This window comes from Musca vetustissima, unplaced genomic scaffold (genome assembly GCF_032173495.1).
Source record: "Musca vetustissima isolate MV318-11 ecotype Yass unplaced genomic scaffold, APGP_CSIRO_Mvet_v1 utg37051, whole genome shotgun sequence".
NCBI lineage: Eukaryota > Metazoa > Arthropoda > Insecta > Diptera > Muscidae > Musca > Musca vetustissima.
In genome coordinates this window covers 113661-138504 of record NW_026875517.1, presented here as the reverse complement: position 1 = coordinate 138504, position 24844 = coordinate 113661, and the positions used below count along the sequence as shown (strand labels likewise).

At 35.4% G+C, this 24844-nt stretch overlaps 1 protein-coding gene across 1 annotated transcript; it reads right to left on the bottom strand.

The window, feature by feature from the left end:
- Positions 1–17855: 17855 nt before the first annotated feature.
- Positions 17856–21429, bottom strand: LOC133338003 (ras-interacting protein RIP3-like; the record flags this gene model as incomplete). Its single annotated transcript, XM_061546191.1, has 2 exons — positions 20232–21429; positions 17856–17964 (listed from the first exon to the last, which is right to left on the bottom strand). Coding segments are annotated over exons 1-2 (1273 nt in total), but the record flags the coding sequence as incomplete, so codon positions are not given.
- Between the last annotated feature and the right edge of the window lie 3415 nt (positions 21430–24844).

Sequence of the window (24844 nt, the reverse complement as noted above, 5' to 3'; positions counted from 1 at the left end):
TAAATTGATACCAAATATAGTGATGTATCTACTCAGATGTGGGAGTTACAGTCAAATATTTACAGGTGCTTACGTATTCAGATATTATTTAGTAACCCATTACCACATTAGAGGGAGAAATATCGCGCTGATGGCTTTGAAATTTTTCATGAAGTTCCAGTTATGGTCAAGAACAACGCCTACAATTTTCGGTGATGATCAGATTAAAATTTTGGGATGAAATGGACCGAAAACATAATTTTTTGTGTGTTTTCGAGTAGAGTATAATCCGAAAATCTCAACACAACCTACCGTGAAGGTAATCTGGACAAGTAAATAGAAGGATTGTACTGAATATTCGAAAAAAGTAAGGAAGAGGTTTTGTTAACCTCTAATCGGACAAGAGTGGGCAAATATCACGAAATATTACTCAGACTCGGAATAAACATCCTCAGAAAGTTAGAGTTCGTGGTAGTTGTGTAGGGTATCGCATGGTCGGTCCCGTCCGACTATACTGCTCCGCTCACTGGTTTAAGACTACTTCTATAAGATCTTCAAAGGATGACATTTTTAAAAATATTTTTTAGATGACTTTCGAAGTCATATTAGGTTGGGGAAAAATAAATCCATTAGTTTTATATGAACTATAGGACTTTATTTAACATGCTTCGGAATGTCCGGTTTGGCCCACAAATGCACCGGTTTGTTGTATGATTTGTTGCCATTTCAAAGGCAACTTCATAATGCTCTCTCATAGGAGTCCTGCTCTCTATTAGCAAAAAAACTCTAATAGAGTTAGTTAGAGTTAGATTCCAATTTGTTATCATTAAATAAATTTTGCAATGCCAGAAAAAGATGATAATCGTCCGGACTGTGTGGCGGATGTATTAAAACTTCCCAACCAAGCTCCCGAAGTTTCTGGCGAGTCGCGGCAAATCTGTGTGGTCTAGTGTTGTCCTGGTGTAACACTACACCTATCCTGTTGGTCATTTTTTGGGCAATTGTAAATGGTTTAAAACAGTTTTATAGTCGATTTGTAGCACCTGAACGATGTTATGATTGCTAACATGCCGCTCAACTTCGAGTATTTTCCCGATTTTATCGACATTTCCGATGACCGGGCTAACTGTGCAAGGTGCATCTTTAACATCAAAAATTCCTGAACGGAATCTACGGAATTTTTTGATCGATATTTTACGAGAAATCTATTAGTACAGCCATCTGCCGAAAAAATAATGGATTTCTTTTCCCTTAAACTATTATTTTCTGAAGGACTATTTGAGTTTTTCTTATTGAGGATGCTTATGTTATATTTTAGTTCCCAACCACTGTTCCCCGCCATTGGGTTTAACGAAAAAACTCCGACATGTTGTTGCCGTTGATGGTTAACAGCATTGTTACTATTTGGTTGTTGATATTTTCTTCATGCAGCTGCAACAAATTAAAAAACACAGAAAACGAACGAGAATGAAAAAACTTCAAACTATATGTATGTAATATTTTATGCAATTATGCAGTATATAAAAGAAAATGTTAAAAAAAAACAAAATAAATATATACAGGGGTATATATTGTAAAATGTGGCTGTTGTTGTCATCAACTGAACAACTCTAGGTACGCGATTGTTACCTTTGAGCAGCAGAGTAACAGCAACAATAACAACATCGATATTAACACACGAACGAACATATTGTACACTCAGGCAAATGCGAGTTGTGTGACTTTGGTTCATACAGCTGTGCCGTGGCCGCCGCTGTCGCTGATGGTGGTGTTGACCATGGTAATCCATCTTAAAGTATAATTTATACGCAACGATATTGCTGATGGTATGGCAGTGTGGTACCATGTTTTCTGCCATGTTGTATGCAATGTTGCACCACTTCTTTTTTGTTGTTCGGTTTTTTTTTAACGAAAAACGTGCGTTGTAAATTTGTTTTATTGTAAAGTTTATGAATGTTATAATAACATAGCATCAAGTGAAAAAATAAAACATTTTTCAATACATATGTAAAGGGTAGACCATTGAAAGTGGTGTTGTTTTATTACAAAATCAAAATCGATATGTTGACATAGAGAATTGTCAAAAATTGACAAGTTACTTCAATGAAGTGTGTAATTGTCCACTTGTGTGTTATTCACAATAAGGGACAGACACAATTGTTTATGACCCGATATTTACACAGCAATGATGGGAGTGACCACTTCCCAGAAATGTCAATTGATTTTTAATAATTACTATGTATAAAGCGAAATATTAGGGTGGAGGAAAAAAATTCATTATTTTTATATATGAACTATAGCACTGTAGTAGTCGATTTTCATAATTCTCCCTAGATGTTTTTATCATTAAAGAAATTCTGCAATGCAAGAAAAATATGTATTAAAACTTCCCAACCAAGCTCTCGAAGTTTCTGCCGTGTCATTGTAGATGCGTGTGGCCTAGCGTTGTCCTGGTGAAACACGACACCTCTCCTGTTGGCCAATTCTGGCCGTTTCTGGTCAATTGCTATCATCAAACGGTCCAGTTGTTGACAGTAGAGATGAGAATTTAGCGTTCGGCCACATGAAAACACTAATAATAAATAATCCCGCCAAAGTCTCACCATATGCATAGCATTCCTGGCCGTTAGTCCAGGTTTGGCCACGGTTTGAGGTGTTTTACCGCTCTTTGAACACGATGCCAACAGGCCAGTCAACTTCGATCATTTCCCCAATTTTATCGACATTTTCGACGGCCTAATGGATTTCTCTTTTCCCCAACTTAATATAATACTATGGCGCATATTTTCCGATACAATAATAAAATGAAATCAACTGGAAAAATTACTTATTTTTCTAAAATAAGTAAAAACGTAGCTAAGTTGGGATCAAAGTATTTATAACTTATACCATGAGGTGGATTTTCAAAATACCTCTTATGAATCGATACTTTTATATCCGCGCTATATCGAATTAAATTATTGAAAGAAGGATTTGACATCCACTGGGAATATAAAATGTCAAATTAAAGTGAATTCGATAGAAAAACGTACCCAATATACGGAAATGATAGATGTGCCGTAATATGGGCCCTAACTCGTAACATATGTCAATATTGTCAGTATTTTGTGAGTATATTTGCTGTCCCATTAAAATCCAGATACAATACCTTACATCCCATTTGGTTGAAAGACCAAACCTTATAAAATAGCGAATAATTTTCAATATTACATTATAACATTTCAAATTTGTCAATTATATTCCGCCTCACCCTGTCATATCGCCTTCAAAAAAATCGTATATATGGCTCAACATTTTCTGGGAATATGTTTATCAAATTGCATTGTATGTATGGTAGTTTGTTACAATTTTGCAGCGAACACCAGATTTTGGCATCAGTGTACATGTGGGTATGTCAACTTCTTCATCTATGTATGTATCAGATGTAGTCTCATGTTTTTACTACAATGACATAGAAAACACCATAAACGATTATGTTTCAGGTTGATTAATTCATGTTACAAAGAATAGCATTGCAAGCAACAAGTATGCATCAATTTACCATCAGAGCGGAAAAAAATGGTTGGAAAAATGCTTAGTCAGTGCCAAAAAAAAATTTGAAGACACACACATATGGTGCATTATAAAGAGGAAACGTGCAAAACTGGAAAATGGAAAGAAAAAAAAACGGAAAATTACTGCACCCTCGAAAAGGTAAAAGAGATGTAATAGAAAATACCGAAATTAAAATCGTTTAGAATTTTTTTATTGAAAATTATATTAATAAATAAATTACAAATATAACCAGTGAGCGGAGCAGTATAGTCGGACGGGGCCGACCATACGATACCCTACACAACTTCCATGAAAATCTAACTTTTTGTGGTTCTATATTCTGAGATTTGGCAATATTTCGCGATCTTTGCACACTTTTGACTGGCTAGAGGTCAGCAAATGTTACTTATAATCAGTACAGCCCCTCTAATTACTTGTCCAGATTCCCTTCGCCATGGGTTGTGTTGTGATGTTCGGCTTTCGACTCGAAAAGTACAAATAATTAAATTTTCGGTCCACTTCATCCGAAAAGTTATTACCTGATCATCACCTAACATTTTAGGCGTTGTCCTTGACCATAACTGGAACCTCATGGATCATTTCAAAGCGGTCAGCGCTATATTTCCGCCCTCCAGTGTGGTAATAGGTTACTAAATAATATATGAATACGTAAGTACCTGTAAATATAACATAATTGGTATCAATTTAAAGGTCAACCACTCCTCTTGGATATACTATCAACTTCTCGGATCTATGTCCTTCAGTCGTAAATATATACGCTATATAATACAAATTTTGTAATTTTTCACACAAAAGTCACATTTTATCAAAACAGATGCTTATTCTACATCCCCTTCTCCATGCAAAAATTCGCGGTGTTTGGGCCATAATTGTGGCGTCTGGAGCGACCAGAAAATCAGACAAAAATTTAGTTTTTGGTCCATTTCATCCCCTAAATATTAACCGATCTTTTCCAAAAACAATAGGGGTCTTCATTGGCCAGAACCCATCCAACATGCAAAATTTCGTGAAGATTGGTCCATAACTGTGGCCTGTATCGTGTTTACAAATTATAATGGACAAAACCGACACACATAATTTCAGCTAGAGATATCGGTATACTTAAAGGTATGTCTAGGACCAATATTTCGCGGCGTTACAAACATTTGGGGCTGCACAAAGCTATAATACCCTGACAACATAGTTGTGTAGGGTATAAAAATTAAGCTCTGGCTACTAGGATTTAAGCTGTTTTATTCTATTTACTAGTAAGAAAACATCACATTTGGGATTTATAGGGGGAATCATAGGATTCATATTATAAACCGTAATAACCACAAAAGGTTAAGATTTGAAAACATCAAAACCGACATAATTGTGAATATTAAAGACTTTGACATTAAGCTTACAATTTTGAAAACATGTTGTCCCCATTTTGAGTTACATATGTTCGTGTACACATTGCAAGTTTAATTTTATTTATATGTATAAACGTGTTAAATATGAAGTATCTAGTTTTTACTCAAATATTAATGAACTACAAGAACTAGATTTGAAATGTCAAATTAATGTCACCCAGCAGCAAATTTGAACAATATTTTTAAAAAAATATTTAAAAAGCCTCTGAAAAGTAAAAAAAATAAAAAAAAAATCAATGGTTTCGACCGGGTTGAACTTTTTGTACCGCTCCACATAACGACAAAATTGGGTGGAATTTATATATAATGGCACAGTGAGGGGCCTTATGGCTCTGCATGTTATCCTTTGAAAAACGAAAATATCAAAATATTGAAAATTATGTTGGAATAAAGACATGAGGAACTTCATATATGAAGACCTTTATATGCAAGGTAATTTAATTAAAAAGATTCAGCCGAAGTTGCCGATTTTGATTTGCGGTGATCTACGGAATTACCTCAAAACTAAAGGTGAAATATTTTTTATTTAATTTTTAAAGTTTTAAAAATTCGGTCAGTTTATAGGGTAGGAACCAAATAATTGAGGTCTACCATGTAAAGATAACTCAGGCTTTCGGAGATCTATGAACTCAGTGCCCACTGCATAAATGGACTACTTTTTATACACTTCACCTCACTATGGTACAGGTTATTATATGTGTTATGTTTCGTGAAAATCGGTTCAGATTTAGATTTAACTCCCATATATATTTTCGTCCGATTTTAGGTAAATTATGCACCAAACTCCTAATTGTCCGATTTACATGAAATTTAGCATAACGTAGCAAATTGAGACTCGAATGGCTTACCTATCATATATATTCCGAACGGGTGTCTGATTGAGATTAAATTTTTTAATTGATTGATGTTATAGATAAAGATCACATATTTAGTTCGTTCACTTCACAGTAGAATACACCCAAAGTGGGGAAGGCTATTATAATAGCTCATCTTTGAATTTAATGTTGGTGTAGTAAAAATACTACTATGGGCAATCAATGGATCTCCTTTCGAACGAATGAATTTGAAAATGTTTTTAAATTTGCGTGGAAGGTTCCAGAAGGAGTGGAGTGAGAGATTCTATCCTCAAAATTGATCTAGGTTTGATAAAAATGGTACGAAGTGCAATGTTTGTATGGAATTAGATTTTCCATTCGATTCAAAAGAGATTTACAAATTTTCCATATTTTGACCAAAGGATCAGAGCAAAAAAAAAACCCCACCTTAAACTATTATTCTGACCTGGTTATAATATCACTTTGTTAGGATTATATTATAATAAAAATTTAACTTTTATGTAGGAGCTACAAAAAGTAGTGGACCAATATTTCCCACTTTCGAAGATGATCAACGTTCGAAATACATACCACGATGTGCAAAGTTTGGATGAGATCGAGAGTTATCGTGCGCACCATCCAGCCAGACATACGGACATTTGTAAGTCGATACTCAATTGTTGCAAACAGATTTAGCCCAAAGAAGCTTGGGGTCGAAAACCGATATATAACCGATACTATTAGGTTGTGTTAAGTATACTTCAAATCGGATACTCCATTCGTATTATAAACTAAATTTTCAACCTAATTTTGATTCTTATGTGGGCAAGTACTACAATGAGAGAAACGATATTCCTCCACTTCGAATTTTACCAATGTTTGGAAGAAGTATTACGATTTGCAGAGAGAAATAGGGTCCGACATTCGTATATCGACTTCAAATTGTCAAAAACGGATTTGGCCTAAAACAGAACTTTCATTTTTATAACCGACCAGCTTTTTCTGCGAAAAAAAGAAGTGATTGAGTGGCAATTCAGAACTGTGCAGCAGATGACACATCAATTATACGTTCTGATTGGTCAGAAAGGCGCTGATTTACGCCGACGAGTTCCCATTTACATAAGGCACTTCTCTTATTCGTTTTTCGAATTTTCCCAACGACTTCAGGTTCACAAATTGTGGTAAACCTCTCCAAATCAACCCCCTACGTTGCTACAATTTGCTTCGAAGTTATTTTTCTATGAAAAATTTTCTTGGATTTGATTCGTCTTCAAAGTGGAGTCGATTGTTGCTGTTTCGGGCTCACCCGCTCAGATTTACAATTTGGGACCTCTTGAAAAAAAACACCATTTAAAATAGAGCTCTGAAATTTTGCACAGACTTTCCTATTACTTCTAGAATGTTTGGCAAATGGACTTTATCGGTCCACGTTTTCGTATAGCTCCCATATAACGGTACAATCCAATATTCGATATGTTGAAATGTCCAACATATTTTTCAACCAAATTTTGGGTTCAAATTATATGACGAATCTACCTACGAAATTTTATAAATTTTGAACCAAATATCAAGGAGCCCTCATATAATCGTACCCCATCATTAGTCCATACTTTTGAGATTTTGGGTACGTTTTCCAGCCGAATTGATGTAATTTTGTATTTTAGATTTGATCTGCAGTGTTTGCACTATAAATATGAACCAACTCTTTAAAGTAACCCTCATATTACTGCACCTCCAAAATTTCGATATTTGGGGAGTGGGAAGTACTCACTACACAATATATCTTCCAACGATAACTCAACTATTTGGTACATTGAGGAGACAGAACATTTTTTTCGGTACGTTCAAGGTTCTAGTACAACATGAGGGTCTGGAATGTAGAATTTCTCTTAGTAGCTCAACCAGCGTGTCTGGAGTTTAGTATTTATTTTTCTCCTGGAAGCCAAGATCGATATGAGGTATTTTATACCTTATCGTAAGGGTATAAGTTCGTCCGACCAAACTTTAAGACGTTCTTAATTGTTTAGAATTATTTCCACCAATCGACACTGTTTTTCGAACGATTTTCCAAATTTGCAGGATTCATCAAATATGTTTATGACTAGTTCTTCATGCATGGTCGGTATTTCACAAGACGCACAATATCAATGTTCGTGCTGTAGGATGCTGCTGGTCTCTTGTCGTGATTATAGGATAGCACGAATTATTTCCATTTTTTTCATAAATTGATTTTCCAAGCCACCATAAACGTACGTCGAACCATACTGAGTACATTTATGCTAAAAAAATTCAAAATTTTCAGTCGAAACGTCAAATGGCAACAGGGAACACTTAGTGTTATATAGACCACATATATTTATAATTTTAACGATTTCAGTCCACAAAAATCATAAATTATATCCACTTTTTATTGAAGCTAGGCTGGAAAAATTTATGCGGAATAACCGTATAATTTTTTCGCATTGACAATTTTTTTTCTTTCAAGCACAAGATTTTCTTTTTTAGGTCAGATATTCCATGAACTGGCCCAATTAAATTGTATATCCCTGGCCGAAAATCCCAATCGATTTATGCTTCTCAGAAATTTTCAAGTTTTCCCTTGTCCCTGAGTGCCAGTACGTACCTAACAACGACCTTGACCACAACAACAATTTAAACCTGGTCGTTTCGACAGAAATTTGTTTTGAAAACTCAAAGTTCTGCCTGATTTGTTCATTAATTTGAAACTTTTTGTTACAAATGTTTTACATAACAAGCGACGACACGTTAGTGAAAGGTAGGTAGGTTGGTACGAACCAACAAACAGCAAATAAAGTTTAGGAAATTTGTGGTTGTTGGTGGTAAAAGAACTTTTAAATTATCATGGTTAATTTTGTAAAGAAACTTTTAAATGCAACACAATGTTTTTTTGTGCGTTAAGAGTTTGCGGACAAGGACGAAGACAGACCAAAACCCGAGTAGACAGAAGCCTATAAATGTAACTTCATACTAGACCAGACAAATAGACTGACAGACAAAAAGCTGAGAGAGAAATTTAACATTTTCATCTTAAACGAATTGTAATAAAAACATATTTGCTAATCTATATTAGAAACTACTGTTGTTGTTGTTCTTCTTCTTCTAATTATAGTTGTTGTTATTGTTGTTTAATTATTTTTGTTATATCCAGAATGAAAAACATTTAAAGAAACTTTCTGGTGTGTAGGAATGTGGTATTGGGTAAGTGAGAGGGTGTTCTGTGTATCCAGAATTGAATTGTAGACAAAACGTTCTCTAAACCACAAAAGTAAGCTAATGCTAAACATTTATAAACCATGTTTAAATATTTAACAAAATTTTGTAAACTTTTGGTATAGCTTGTGGTGATGCAGCACACCACCACCAGGCAGCATAGTTTGTACACGTAATGCTAATCATATAGTGTGTGTTTGGGAAAATTCTATACGATGGTGGTGTGAACAGTTTAAGGGGACCCCCAATTTTCGGGGTCAACATTTTTTTTTTTTTTATTTAATTTGAATCTACACTAATTCAAGAATGTCCCTACAAAATTTCAAGTGAAAATCTCAAGAACTCTTGAAGATATAGCCGATTTATTGTGTCAGCATCAAGTGACGGCTAAACGGCCTCTCAAACTTTAAACACGTTTTTCTCTTTTGCGAATGGCGGGCACGATATCTCAAAAACTAATAACCCAATCGATTCCAAATTTTTACTCGTTTCTCTGTGAGTGTATAGCTATCGTATGAACTAGGATAAAGCTAATCGGTAAAGATCTTCCTTATTTTTTAACTTAGTTTTTGGTCAAAAATCGGCGATTTTCCAAAAATATTTTTTCAAAGGTCCGCCATTTTGCTAATTTTAGAGCGAAGTCAATAGTCCTAGTTCATACGAGAGGCAGACATGTACTCTTTCTAACACCGTTAGAATTTTCGTATTCCGATGTTCCAGTGAGGAGTTATCATGCCCGCCACCAAAAATAAGGACTTTTCTTTAATTACAAAAAACAACAACAAAACAATAACAAAAATTTTTTGTAAATTATTTTTCTTCTCTTTTAAATCTTCAAATATATATGTGCAAAGTTACAAACCTTAACAATCATTGGTATTGATTTACCAGCCCATTGAAAATCTTGAAAAATTAAAATCGAGAATGGGTGGGGATCCCTTAAAGAAATAACGCTTATGGATTGAATAATATTTAAACGAGTGAGAGGGGCAGTATATTCGAACGGCGCTTAAAGATCATATGATACCCTACCCTTGCGGATCTATATTCCGAGTCTGGGTAATATTTGCACTCTCTTCACCAATCACACAAAAATTTGGGTCCTTTTGATCCGCTAAATATTAAACAACCTTCACCAAAACAGTCATGATTATTCTTTGTAAAATGTCGTAATGTTATTGTCATAATTGCGGCCCCTGGATCGACCAGAAAAACAGAAAAAAGTTTTTCATATTCATGACTTTATAAAAATATGATCGAGAAATTCCACGCTCATGGAACTTGAGAACAACCCCTTTTTGAAAAATAAATAATTAATAGGCGCCCATTGATCGTTGACTTAAATATTAAAAAAAAAATCTACTCCCATTTTTTTAATCCATTCTATAGGAACAATACTATAGTAACGTGACCTCTTCTGTCATTTCCATAGGACCTACTCAGTACGGTATGACGCACCACCATGTGTTGTTTTGTTTACACTAGACATTTTTACATGGGCATTTCTCCTACCAGCATACATTTCATATTGCATGAACAAAAGGCCGTAGAAAAAGTGTGTTCTTGCTGGATGCCCCAAAACGTACTCAGTACGGTATTACGTACCACCATATGTTGTGCTGTTTACAACGACACCCGATTATGGATCTATACTTTTTTTCATATTTTTAAGCATAAACGTACTCATTACGTTATGACGTACCATAATGTGTTGTGTTGTTTACACTGGACATTGTTTTACTTGGACATAACTCCCACCAGCACATATTTTATATTGCATACATTTCCATAGGGAAGTTTGAATTTTTTTTCGCATGGACGTAATCAGTACGATATGTCGAAAACTGTGTTGTGTTGTTTTAAGCGATCTACGATTATGGGTCTATCAAGTGACGTCTTCTGGCATTTTCATTGGAAATATTAAAATGTTTTTGCATAAACGTACTATGTACGGTATTACGTACCATAATGTGTTATTTACACTGGACACATTTACGTGGGCATTTATCCACCAGCATATATTTGATATTGCATGAACACAAGGCCGTAGAAAGGGTTTGTTGTTGCTGGATCCCGCAAAATTTGACAATCGCTTAAAAAAGCTAGGAAAAAATACGATCGCGGTGCTTCAAAATACGTCCTTACAAGTTTTGAATCATGGATTTATTGCCATGAGACCGAAACAAAACAACAATTGATCGTGTGGATCTTCGAAGCTTATCCAAATCCAAATGGTGTTCGTGAAAGGAAAAAATTATAATTAATTGTGACCTGTTTTTAGGTAAAACTTGTCATGTTGCGATTGTTCTTTCCCCCTGAAATAAAGGTAAATTCTGTATGGTACACCACAATATATTTTCCTTAAGTCTTCGAAAAACATACAAGAAAAAACGAATCATTGTGTACTATGACAATGTTCGGACTCGAATCAAACAAGCGCCTTTCCGACCAACCAAATTGTGAAATTAATGGATCATCCCCAGAACTGCCCTAACTTGGCAGGCAATGTTTTAATTAACTTCCCGCAGAATGTGACATTCCAGAGTAGAGGGCCAAAAACATATTTTTAGAATATGTCCAATATAGGTCAATGTTGGTGACATATCTCTCATATAAAGACATCGACCCATTTAAGATATAGAAGATAGAAAAAGATTCTACCAGAAAATTTTTAATGTAGTAAGTCCATGTTTTGGTATAGCTTCCATATAAAGACCCATTCTCTTCGGCATTCTGGAGTGGCGGTAATGTGACATTCTATTAAGGTGATAAACATCTTGACAGAAATGCTTCAATAATGGTCTATATTTCGACATATCCCCCATATAATGATCCCTCTCACGCCCATCGTTTTTTATTTGTCTTGTGGATATTTTCCTATTAAAAAACGTTATCGCAGAAAATTATCAACATAGGTCCATTTTCGTCATTTTATGTCCTATTTTCCCATCTTACTCTATTAGACCTAGATTCACTTTTGTTCATCGCATTTCCATTATTAGTTCTTGTAGACCTAATAATGGAAACCAGTTATCACCCTCCCCTCGTACACAATTTCATAAATATGTTTATCGACATTTGTAATTTACTATTAACACAATTTTGGTAATTTTTGTGCGTACATCTGGCTATACACGCTGTGTACGTATGTACATGCATTTATGTGTACAAATAATTTCGAATGTTGAAAATGTTGGCATAGCTACATATTTACATATCTATACTTAGAAGCTTATAAGCAGCACTATTCATATGATATGCAGCGGTAATGTTTGTCAGTCGCAGTAGTAGTATGCTCAATTTATTATCTTTACATTTCGTAAAATGTTCATTTATTTTCGAATGATAAATGTAAATGCAGCCAGACACTTGACTATCTAAACTTGCGATAGTAAATGTTACTGCAATATGTGTACGAGTATGTATGCATGTATGTACAACAGCTGCAGGCAGGTAAATTGTGGTTAACTCCTCTAAAAATTTACCAGAGAGGAGATAGACTTATTGGTGCAGTAGTAAAGTAGTTAATTTTTAAATGTTTACGGTCGACAACATGTTTAATTTGTTATCAATGCAATGTTGGACATTTGAAATGTTGTAGGGGTATCTCATAAAATATAATAACGAAGATATGAATAAAACGAGATAAATTTTATTGCAGACAGAGAAAAGAAGAAGAAAAAATAGGTTTTTAGAATTTTATGAATATAAGTTATAAATTAGTTTTGTCAATGTTTGTTATATTTGTTTAGATCATAAATGCTAGCTGGAGTTTTGCAAATGCTGGCTGGAGTTTGCATGTTTTGAAATGTGTGGTGCATACTTTTAGGCAAAACGTATGGTATTTTATAGTTAAGTAATTTACCACACATATTTTCTATAATAATAAATTAATAACAGAAAGAAAAATTAAATCATATATTTCACTTAATAAAATATTATTGTCTGGGAAAAATATTTGCTTATATAAAAACATGCATGAATATTTTCCACAAAGAATATTAGAATTTCCACAAAGAATATTAGAAGCGTGGATTTTTTAAAAATTATTTTTTAAAGTCAGGCATGGATAAGGCGTCGATTTTTTTAAATATTTTTTTCAAAGACTATGTCAATGCGTGGACCACTATGTTGTCAGAGTATTATAGCTTTGTGCTACCCCAAGAGTTTGTAACGCCGCGAAATATTGGTTCTAAACCCACTTTTAAGTATACCGATCATCATATCTCGATTAGCTAAGTCGATCTAGACATATGTGTCCGTCCGACCGTCATGCCATTATAATTTGTAAACACGATACAGGCCACAGTTATGGACCAATATTCACGAAATTTTGCATGTAGGATGGGTTATGCCCAATGAAGACCCCTATTGTTTTCGGTAAAGATCGCCTAATATTTAGGGGATAAAATTGACTAAAAACTTTATTTTTCTGATTTTCTGGTCGCTCCCGAGACCGCAATTATTGACAAACATCGAATTTTTACACGGAGAAGGGGATCGGGCCAAAGAATAGGCATGCCTGTTTTGATAAGGATTGGTCAATATTTAGCGGGTCAAATGGACCCTGACTTTTGTGTGAAAAATTACGAAATTTGTATTCTATGGCGTATATATTTGCCCCGTATATATTTGTCCCTCAGGAGGAGTGGTTGACCTTTAAATTGATACCAATTATATGGTCGTATGTACACAGATCCGGGAGTTACACTTATATATTTAAGGGTGCTTACGTCTTCTTCTTCTTAGCTGGCTTGTTACATAACGGTTGTTCTATAAAGCGATTTGGAAGACCACGTTCCAAGATGTTGTTTTCTACTTCTACCATCGCACCACATGGCCTTTGTCGATGTCCGCGTGAAAATTGTAAAGCTCATGGTTCATTCGACGCCGATATTCAGCGTCGACGCAGATCGACCGTAGATCTTTCGGAGCATTTTTCTCTCAAACACCCCAAAAAATGCATCGTCTGCTTGCGCAAGATTCATATAATAGCAAGGGTAATATCAGGTGCTTACGTACTGAGATATTATTTAGTAACCCATTACCACACTAGAGGGCGGAATATAGCACTGACCGCTTTGAAATTTTCCATGAGATTCCAGTTATGGTCAAGGACCACGCCTATAATTTTCAGTGATGATCAGATAATAACTTCGGGATGAAATGGACCGAAAACTTAATTTGTGTGGATTTTTTCGAGTCGATCTATAGGCCACAATTGAAAGCCAAACATCACAACATAACCAACGGTAAAGAGAATATGGACAAATACAACCCTTGTATACTGAATATTAGAAATATATGTTGATATTTAGCCGGTCAAAAGGGTGCAAATATTGCGATATATTGTCCAAGCTCAGAATATGCAACCAGATAAAGTTAGATATTCGTAGAAGTTGTGTAGGGTATCATATGCGCGGCACCGTCCGATTATACTGCTCTGCTCACTGGTTTAAAAAATATTTTTTCAAAGACTATATGAGGCGTGGATTTTTTAAAAAATATTTATATTTAAAGAAACATTTAATAATCTAAAATAAACAAAAAAATCTAATATCAATCCCACTTCTTTTTAAATTTCCAATCCTTAACTCCAATAATTTATAGTGCAAACTTTATTTTTCTGATTTTCTGGTCGCTCCAGAGACCGCAATTATTGACAAACATCGAATTTTTACACGGAGAAGGGGATCGGGCCAAAGAATAGACATGCCTGTTTTGATAAGGATTGGTCAATATTTAGCGGGTCAAATGGACTCTGACTTTTGTGTGAAAAATTACGAAATTTATATTCTATGGCGTATATATTTGCCCCGTATATATTTGTCCCTCAGGAGGAGTGGTTGACCTTTAAATTGATACCAATTATATGGTCGTATGTACACAGATCCGGGAGTTACACTTATATATTTAAGGGTGTTTACGTCTTCTTCTTAGCTGGCTTGTTACATAACGGTTGTTCTATAAACCGATTTGGAAGACCACGTTCCAAGATGTTGTTTTCTACTTCTACCATCGCACCACATGGCCTTTGTCGATGTCCGCGTGAAAATTGTAAAGCTCATGGTTCATTCGACGCCGATATTCAGCGTCGACGCAGATCGACCGTAGATCTTTCGGAGCATTTTTCTCTCAAACACCCCAAAAAATGCATCGTCTGCTTGCGCAAGATCCATATAATAGCAAGGGTAATATCAGGTGTTTTCATACTGAGATATTATTTAGTAACCCATTACCACACTAGAGGGCGGAATATAGCACTGGCCGCTTTGAAATTTTCCATGAGATTCCAGTTATGGTCAAGGACCACGCCTACAATTTTCAGTGATGATCAGATAATAACTTCGGGATGAAATGGACCGAAAACTTAATTTGTGTGGATTTTTTCGAGTCGATCTATAGGCCACAATTGAAAGCCCAACATCACAACATAACCAACGGTAAAGAGAATATGGACAAGTACAACCCTTGTATACTGAATATTAGAAATATTTGTTGATATTTAGCCGGTCAAAAGGGTGCAAATATTGCGATATATTGTCCAAGCTCAGAATATGCAACCAGATAAAGTTAGATTTTCGTAGAAGTTGTGTAGGGTATCATATGGGCGGCACCGTCCGATTATACTGCTCTGCTCACTGGTTTAAAAAATATTTTTTCAAAGACTATATGAGGCGTGGATTTTTTAAAAAATATTTATATTTAAAGAAACATTTAATAATCTAAAATAAACAAAATAATCTAATATCAATCCCACTTCTTTTTAAATTTCCAATCCTTAACGCCAATCATTTTAGTGCAATTAATTCCTTTCATTCTTCTTCATTGAAGAAAAAAATTTCCCGACTTTAATAATAGTAAATTACTGACATATTAACGTACTAATTTCGAACAATAAGAACTTAACGCTCATCATATGCCAGTCCCCCTAGGAGGTCGGAAATATAAAATAGGATCTCTTCCCAGCGCAGTGCATTCCCTTTTTTCTCCTAGTTTCTTTTTCTTCCTCTGGCATCATTGACGTTCCCTTCGTAATTCATTTTTTAGCCATTATATTTCCTGTTGCTTTTTTCAGATCTCGCTACACAATTCCCTGACACACAATAGTTCTTATTTTTTCCACAACTTTATTTATCGCGAAATGAAAGAACAAAAAAATATATAAAGGAAAAACAAAAACGTTGCAAAAAATAAAAAAAAACTAAGAAGAAATTATTATAATTGTCTCATGCTGGTTGAAAGTGCTGCCGATGCCTTTGGTGGTGTTACTTGTTGTTCGAAGCTAAATAAAAAACACACAGAACCAAAACCCCATGCTGTTCTATGAGTTTATAATAGGGCATGTCAAGAGATGGTAACAAAAGAACCGAAAGTAAAAACATGGTCTTAATATCTTGGCATTAATGAGGGGGGAGGAGAAGGTGGTGGAATGGAACGGAAAATGTTACAGGAATGCTCTCTAAAGGAATTATAATTTATTTTTGGGATGAAATTAAATCAAATAATCTAATCAACCAGTGAGTGGAGCAGTATAGTAGGACGGGCCGACCATACGATACCCTACACACCAACCACGGAGCTCTAACTTTCTGCGGATGTTTATTCCGAGCCTGGGCAATATTTCGTGCATTCTCGTATCGTGTATGAAAATTATAATTCAACAGCGTCTCTTCCTTAAACTGACATATTTTCCGAATATTACTAATATTAAGTACATCACTTTTAATTACTTGTGCACATTCCCTTGATCGTGGGTTGTGTTGTGATGTTCGGCTTATAATTGTGGCCTATAGATCGACTCGAAAAAACACAAAAATTAAGTTTTCGGTTCATTTCCTCTCAATATTTTTATCTGATCATCACCGAAAATTATGGGCGTTGTCCATGACCATACCTGGATCCTCTGGAAATTTTCATAGCAATCAGGCCTATATTTCGTCCTCTAGTGTCATAAGAGTTACTAAATAATACCTGTATTCGTAAGCATATGTAAATATTTATTTTTAAAAATCCACGTTAAAAATCCACGCCTTGTGTTGGTCTACAAAAAATATTTTTAAAAATCCACGCCTTGTGTTGGTCTACAAAAAATATTTTTAAAAATCCACGCCTTGTGTTGGTCTACAAAAAAATATTTTTAAAAATCCACGCCTTGTGTTGGTCTACAAAAAAATATTTTTAAAAATCCACGCCTTGTGTTGGTCTACAAAAAATATTTTAAAAATCCACGCCACGTCTTCTCTCATCCAAAATTAATCACCCTTCTGTTGCGACGGAAAAACCTTAAGGCATTTTCCCTAAAAGTTCTTTTAAAATCCCTATAAAATAAGGAATAAAGAAAAGAAGCGAAAAAAATTCACGTCCTTTGTTCCATTTTTTCCCATTCTTTATTCTCTTTGGCACATCAAGTTTAAATAAAATTTAATGAGAAGCATTTGTCCCATAACGAACAAAAATATTCTTTTCAGATTCCCTTTGTTCGGGTGAGGCAAACAATTTTCCACAAGTGCAAACGATATTCACACCGCTGTTATATTTCAACACCAGGAGTTTGCTGGGAAAGGGGACTTGTGGGGGATAGAGCATGCATTGCATGCTCTATGCACCACAACACTGGAGCGCTGGAGTAACACATTCAGTACCATCATCATCATTATCAACATTACTATCTGTGAAGAGTAAGTAGACCAACCGAACACCAATGCATGGAGAGAGGGAGACTAAAAGATGGCATCAAACGTTTGAGTTTTTGGGCAAATAAACAGACGGACGGGCCAACGGACCACTAGACACTCAACAGGAATAGTTAGAGCAGAGATTACACGCTATATTGTCTCTCTGTATGAGTGTGTGTGTTTGTGTTGCATATCTTTACTAAAAGTCATCGTGGCAATCATGATGCTGCCGCCGATGCCAAAGTGAAGTGAAGATGATACACCCTGCCTGGCCCGTTCGTTCGGTTGTTCGTTGATGAAGGTGTTGAACTAGAATTAATTAAATGAGGTTATTAGCATGATTTTCACTATATAGTTTTTTTCCATTTTCTTTTTATTTTTTTGTCTCTATTGCCGGTGATATAGCTTTAGGTTATAGAAACGTTTTCCTAGCCTTCTGTCAATGTGGCCAAGCAACACAAAAAAAGTGGAAAAAAACTGTGAAAAGCACAAACAAAAACACCACAGCAAAGCTGTATTAGAAAAAAAAAATACTGAATAAAAAACGAGAATATTAAGCAGTGGATGGTATTAGTTTACAAATTACGCTAATGAAGTGTTTGAAACCGCATTATTTCACAAATACACCTCTTCTTTTCATTTGGCGCGGGTAATTTTCGCAAATGTTGTCGCTATTCATGCCAGGATGTAGAGTTCCTTTTGTTATTAAATCATTTTAAATTTTTTTTTGGTTGCTTATTTATTTAAACTGAAATTTATTAGCAGCTATGAGCTGAATTCTAATGGCCCTTTAAAAAATTATATTATCAAAATCTCCGATGTTGTTGGTCCTTCAAAATATATTTCAAAAATGTTGCTTCCTATAAAATGTTATTTTAAAAATCAACGTCCATTTTGGTCCTTGCAACAAAAAAAAATTCTTTACAAAAGCCACGCTATTGTTGGTTTTTACAAAAGTCAAGGTTTCTGATGGTCCTTGAAAAAATATTCTTTCTAGTATCCATGCTTCTATTGGTCCCTGAAAAAATGGTATTCCAAAATCTACAATTCTTTTGTTCCATTACACATTTTCTTAAAAAATCTGAATAAAATCCACACTTCTCTAGGCCTTTGAAAAATATTACTTTCTTTAATCTAAGCATCAAACTGTCCTTGCAAAAAATTTTTTTAATTATCCAGATGGTCATTGAAAATTTCTTTAAAAAATCCACGCTTCAGATATTCATTACCGTTTTTTTTTTATATTTTAGTCCTTTGAAAAATATTATTTACAAAAACAAGGTTTCTTTTCCTTTACAAAAAAAAATATTTTTTTAATCCATGTCTCAAGTGATCCCTGAAAAATATATTAAAAATCTACGCCGATTGGAGGTCATTGAAAAAATATTCTTTACGAAAAATAAAAAAAAAAAATAAAAAATGCACGCCTATTCGAGGATATTGCAAATAATTTTCTTTACAAAAACAGGCTTCTAGACCTAATTCAGTACGCTCTGCCAAATTTCGTGCAAATCGGAGGACATATAGGGACTTTGGTGCACTATAGGATGAGATAAAAAAAACTGCAACAAAGTCAAACGCCATCATTTTTACTTTTTTTAAATTTTTTTTGAATAAGAGCAAAAAATGTCGGAAATTGCATCAAATTTTAAAATAAGTTTAGATTTGTTCGAATTGGTCACCTTTGGCACGATTAATGGCCTTCAAAGGACCAATGAAACCGTCACACGCTGCCCGAATGTTGCTCTGCGGTATTTTGGCCCATTTCCGGCGAAGCGTTTGCTTGAGGTGATTGACACTTTGGTATTTTTTAGTGCCAACCTTCCTTTCCAAAATACCTTAGACACAATTGTCCAACATATTGGTATCCGGAGATATTCATTGGTGGTCATTGTGCGCTGAAAATGAAGCGATGAACATCATATTGTAAGGTCTGCGGCCAAGATGTTTGCGTGCCCAAGGCTTTAATACACCCTCCAGAATATTTTCGCGATAATATTCAGCATTTATTCCGATGCCACGGTCGATTAATGCGAGCGGAGAGCGGCAATCGGTTGTTATAGCGGCCCACACCATCACAATGGCCCGCGCTTGATTTCTGGTGGCCAACCGAAGGTGTACCTGTGACCTGTCCCACATTTCATCCAATTCTGATTATAAATATGACCTTTACTTTGTTTACAATTTAACATGGACAGACAGGCGGACGGATATGCATAAATCGACTTAAAAAGTGATTCTATGCATATTCTCCAAAGGGACCAGGTGTCTATCTCGTTTCCTTTTTTCCTGTTACAAACATATGCACAAAAACATAATTCCCCCCCACAGTGTGACGGAGGGTATAAAAATCCACGCCTTTTTAACCCGCTATGAATGACAAGACATGCAAATTCTTTCATTTCCACAATATTTGTTTCCCTCCTTTCCTTCTCAATCAAAAACAGCTGTCCACACAATTTCCCATCACAATAAAATTTAAATATTTCGCTACGTGACGACCGCCAGCGAAACACCGTTAACCGAAATATTGGCAAAAGGATATACAAAGTTTTTTTTTTCTTGGTAACACTTACCCTGCCTTTTGTGGAGTATTTGTCATCATCTTTGGTAATTCCCGAATCTTCGGATATATCACCAAATGACCTGCCACCAGCCGGCATACGTGTAAAATCGGTTTGATGTTCTGGTGCGATGCCAAATATAAAAGGACCTTCATGCAGCAAATGACTGCCATTTGCCGTGGTTGCGGTGGACGATGGTGTATCCAAGGTGTGGCATTTGGCGAACTCAATGTTGCGACGATTACAAAAATCATCTTCGAAACGTGAAGATTTACCATAATAATCGGCTTCATTAACATCGTAGTAGGGCGAGGTGGTGGCAGGACCACGTGATAATGATAACGACGTTCCCGATATTCCTCCTGTCGTTGTACTGCTGTTGTAATAGTTATTTGTAGATACTCCAGAGGTAGAACCATAATTGCTAATGTTACCATAGCGTGGTGTTGATGTTAAAGCAGTCGAAATACTGGCAAATTTTTGTTGTTGCTGCTGTTGGTGATGTTTGTGTCTTTCCATGCTACTACTACCACTATTATCACCCCGGGTCATTGATGCAGGATGTTTGGAGATTGTTGTTGCTGATGTATCAAATACAAAGTCACTGGAGGTTTGTGTGGGCGATGGCGGACTACCGTAAGGATAACCAATGTGCGGTGAGGACTGCAAATGCTGATTGTATTGCTGAGAGAGTATGTCGAAATCATTGAAGCCATGTAAACCTTTGGCACTATCACGTTTCTGTTGTTGCACATATGGAGAGATATAGGATTTCTGTTGCTGCTGCTGGTGGTGCTCTTGATGTTGCTGTTTTTGACTGGCATTGTGCTGCTGCTGTTTCTTCTTATTGCTATTGTTGCCGTTTTGCTTGACTACCACTTGTGGTTTCCTTTCGGCCAACAGGGGCCTCTGTGAATTGTTGAACGGATGATCTCGTGATGTCATAATCGAGGCTGTTGTCGAATATAAAGACATATTATCATCCTCATCGTCCATCATATAGGGATTGTAGGGTTTCTGTGCCTTGGCTTGTAAATGTGGTAGTTGCTGATTATAGTAGTTGTAGGCTTGTGGGGGATTTGGGGGTGGCAAGGGTGGCGGTTGTTGTTGCTGCTGCGATGAACTGGAGTTATTCGTTGCAGAATTACTAAATAATTTTGCCAATTTAACTGTCATCGTGGTTGTGGCAAAATGTGTTGCAAATGTTGTTGCTGTCTAGGTATATGGTGGACAAGGAGGAGCAGGAGGGGGTGCTGGCGTATCAAAACCCTTGTTTTGCTTATTTTGACTTTCTTATAAAAACTAAGCACGTTTTCAATTTAAAATCCGCTTGAAGTCGTCTACATTTATCTCTGTGTCTGTGATATCAAATATGTTTCCTTTTTTTTTTTTGTTTTTGCTTTTGCCTGACTGCCTTACTTTGATATTTTAGATGTTGTTGAAGAAGGCAAACAAAACCTAAAAAACGAACGAAGAGAAAAAAAATAAATAAAATAGTAAAGAAAATGAGAAAATAAAATCGAGATAAGTATGTAAATATATGTGTGTGTCTCTGTAAGTGCAAACACAAGTGTTTGCATGTAGGCATGTAGTTTTCCCAAACAGTGTTTATTTGTATTTGCTTAGTTTATAAACCCAGTTAAATGTTCGGCTATAAACGAAAACAAAAAAAAATTGAAGCAGGGCACATGCAAACTAAACGGATATTATTTCATGCAGTAAATGATGAATGAGATTCCGACCAATTTTCTTTGTATTTTTTTAATTTTCTGTTGTTGCTGCGGGTTCTTTTCTATTCTATTTGATAATGTTAGTATTTGATTGCAGCAGAAATTGTTTACCTTGGTTTTTTCTTCTTCTTCTTAAGACTACAAAAGTGAGTTATATGGAATTATAGAAATCGGTAATGAGAAAGGAAAAAACAATAAAAATTTAGGCCCATGAAAGGGCCATTGAAAGAATATTTTTAAAGAATCCACGCATATCAGAGGTCTTTGAAAAAATATTTTTAAAGAATCCACGCCTATCAGAGGTCTTTGAAAAAATATTTTTAAAGAATCCACGCCTATCAAAGGTCTTTGAAAAAATATCTTTAAAGAATCCACCACTATCAGAGGTCTTTTAAAAATATTTTTAAAGAACCCAAGCCTTTCAGAGGTCTTTGAAAAAATATTTTTAAAGAATCCACGCCTATCAGAGGTCATTGACAAAATATTTTTTAACCAGTAAGGAAAGTAGTAAAGTCGGACTGCGGCGAATATATGATACCCTTCACCACATTGGGTATGTTGTACATATGTATCCTTACAATTGGATGTCACTATTCCCTCTTTCTGCAAACTATGATAAATTTAATTTCATTCGGGCAGAGTTAGAGTCGTCTGGGTACCATGGGACAAATTTATGGAAAATCATTTATAGAAATATTGATACACACTATTCGGTACGACGCACTGTAAATAATTTAATTTCAATCGGGTACCCGTTGGAAATGGAAGCTATGGGTGCAGCTGCACCAATTTCGACAAAACGCTATAATGTCATTCAAATCTCAATTTGATACGTAGTGCAAAATTTCGTGTTAATCGAACAAACATTAGGAGATTGTTGTACCATTTATGTAAAATAAATAATGTTGGAGCTGTATTGAAATCTGAACCGACTTCCCGAAACATACCACACATCATTCTAGACTCAATTCAGTACGCTATGCCAAATTTCGTGCAAATCGAAGGATATATAGGGACTTTGGTGGACCACTTACATAAAATCGGACGAAAATATATATGGGATCTATACATAAATCTGAACCGATTTTCGCGGGACAGACTTCATTCAGTACGCTATGCCAAATTTCGTGCAAATCCAAGGATATACAGGGACTTTGGTGCACCATTTACATAAAATCGGACGAAAAATATATATGGGAGCTAATTCTAAATATAAACCGATTTTGCCGAAACTTACCACTCATTATTCTAGGCCTTATTCAGTACGCTATGCCAAATTCCGTGCAAATCGGAAAATATATAGGGACATTGGTGCACTATTTACCTTAAATCGGACGAATATATATATGGGAGCTATATCTAAATCTGAACCGATTTTCACGAAATTTAACACACATCATTTTAGACTCAATTCAGAACGCTATGCCAAATTTCGTGCAACTCGAAGGATAAGTAAGGACTTTGGTGCACTATTTACCTAAAAACGGACGAAAATATATATGGGAGCTATATCTAAATCTGAACCGATTTTCACTAAACTTAACACACATCACTCTAGACTTAATTTAGTACGTTATGCCGAATTTTGTATCGAGGGGTATATAGTACTTTGATGCACTATTTACCTAAAATCTGACGAAAAAATATATGGGAGCTATATCTAAATCTGAACCGATTGTTGCCAATTTCAATAGGGTTCGACCTTGTGTCAAATAGATGATCTGTGCCAAATTTCATCCAATTCGGATAATAAATGTGACCTGTACTTTGTTTACAATTTAACAGGGACAGACGGACATGCATAAATCGACTTAAAAAGTGATTCTAGGCATATTCTCAAAAGGAACCATGTGACTATTTCGTTTCCTTTTGCCTGTTACAAACACATGCACAAAGACATAATACCCTGTACCACAGAGTGTTGAAGGGTATAAAAATCCACGTCTATCGAAGGTCTTGAAAAATTATGATTTGATTCCTACAAAATATCTTTAAGCAGTATTGAGTCCACATCGAAGCTCATTTGCACCACTGTTCATTGTAATAATGCACTCTGTTGTGGTAGGAAGTTTCAACTCAGTTTAAGAACCGACATTAACAACAACAAAATAACTTTGTTCTTCATCTTTAAGCGAAGAAGCAAAACAAAAAATGTCAAGGAGACATATAAACAAGTCCAAAAAAAACAAACTTTTGCTAGAAGAAAATAAGCTCATACACTCCGCCCTAGATTTCACACCGACCGCAACATTACAACAGCAACAACAAAAATTCTTATAAAGTATTTTCACAAAAACACAAAAGTATTTTAGACGCACAAAAGACCCAAAGACCGAATGAGTGACTGGCAGGCTTGCCACAGAAGGATAGGAAGAGAGCGGATGGGTGGACAGAGAGGGTCGAGACGAATGGACAGACTATGCTGGAGTGCGCTATAACAAAAGTTATGACAGGAAGTTAAGTAACGGATATACTACATGAAGAACGTAGCTTTTAAGTATATTTTATTGTTGTTGATTGCTATATGGCCGGGATGACTGGTTGGCGGGCAGAATGCTTGGTGGGTTGGTTGTCGGAATGGTTGACTGATGGACAGACAAACTGACTGACTTTGGTGTTAGTGTTGTAACAAAATATTATTATAAAATAGTATAAAAGAATAAGAAGAACAAGAACAAAATTGCAAATAATACGAGCACTTATCTCAACTCATATGAAAACAACAACGACGACGACAACAACAACAACAGCAAAGGAGGAAAACACAACAAGAAACCACAAAAACAAAAAAAAAACATAAATGCGGTAAAATATGATGAGAAGATTTTAAGGAAATTAAAAGGAAAAGTGTTATGAAAGAAAATACCACTTCAAAAAAACAACACACACACATAT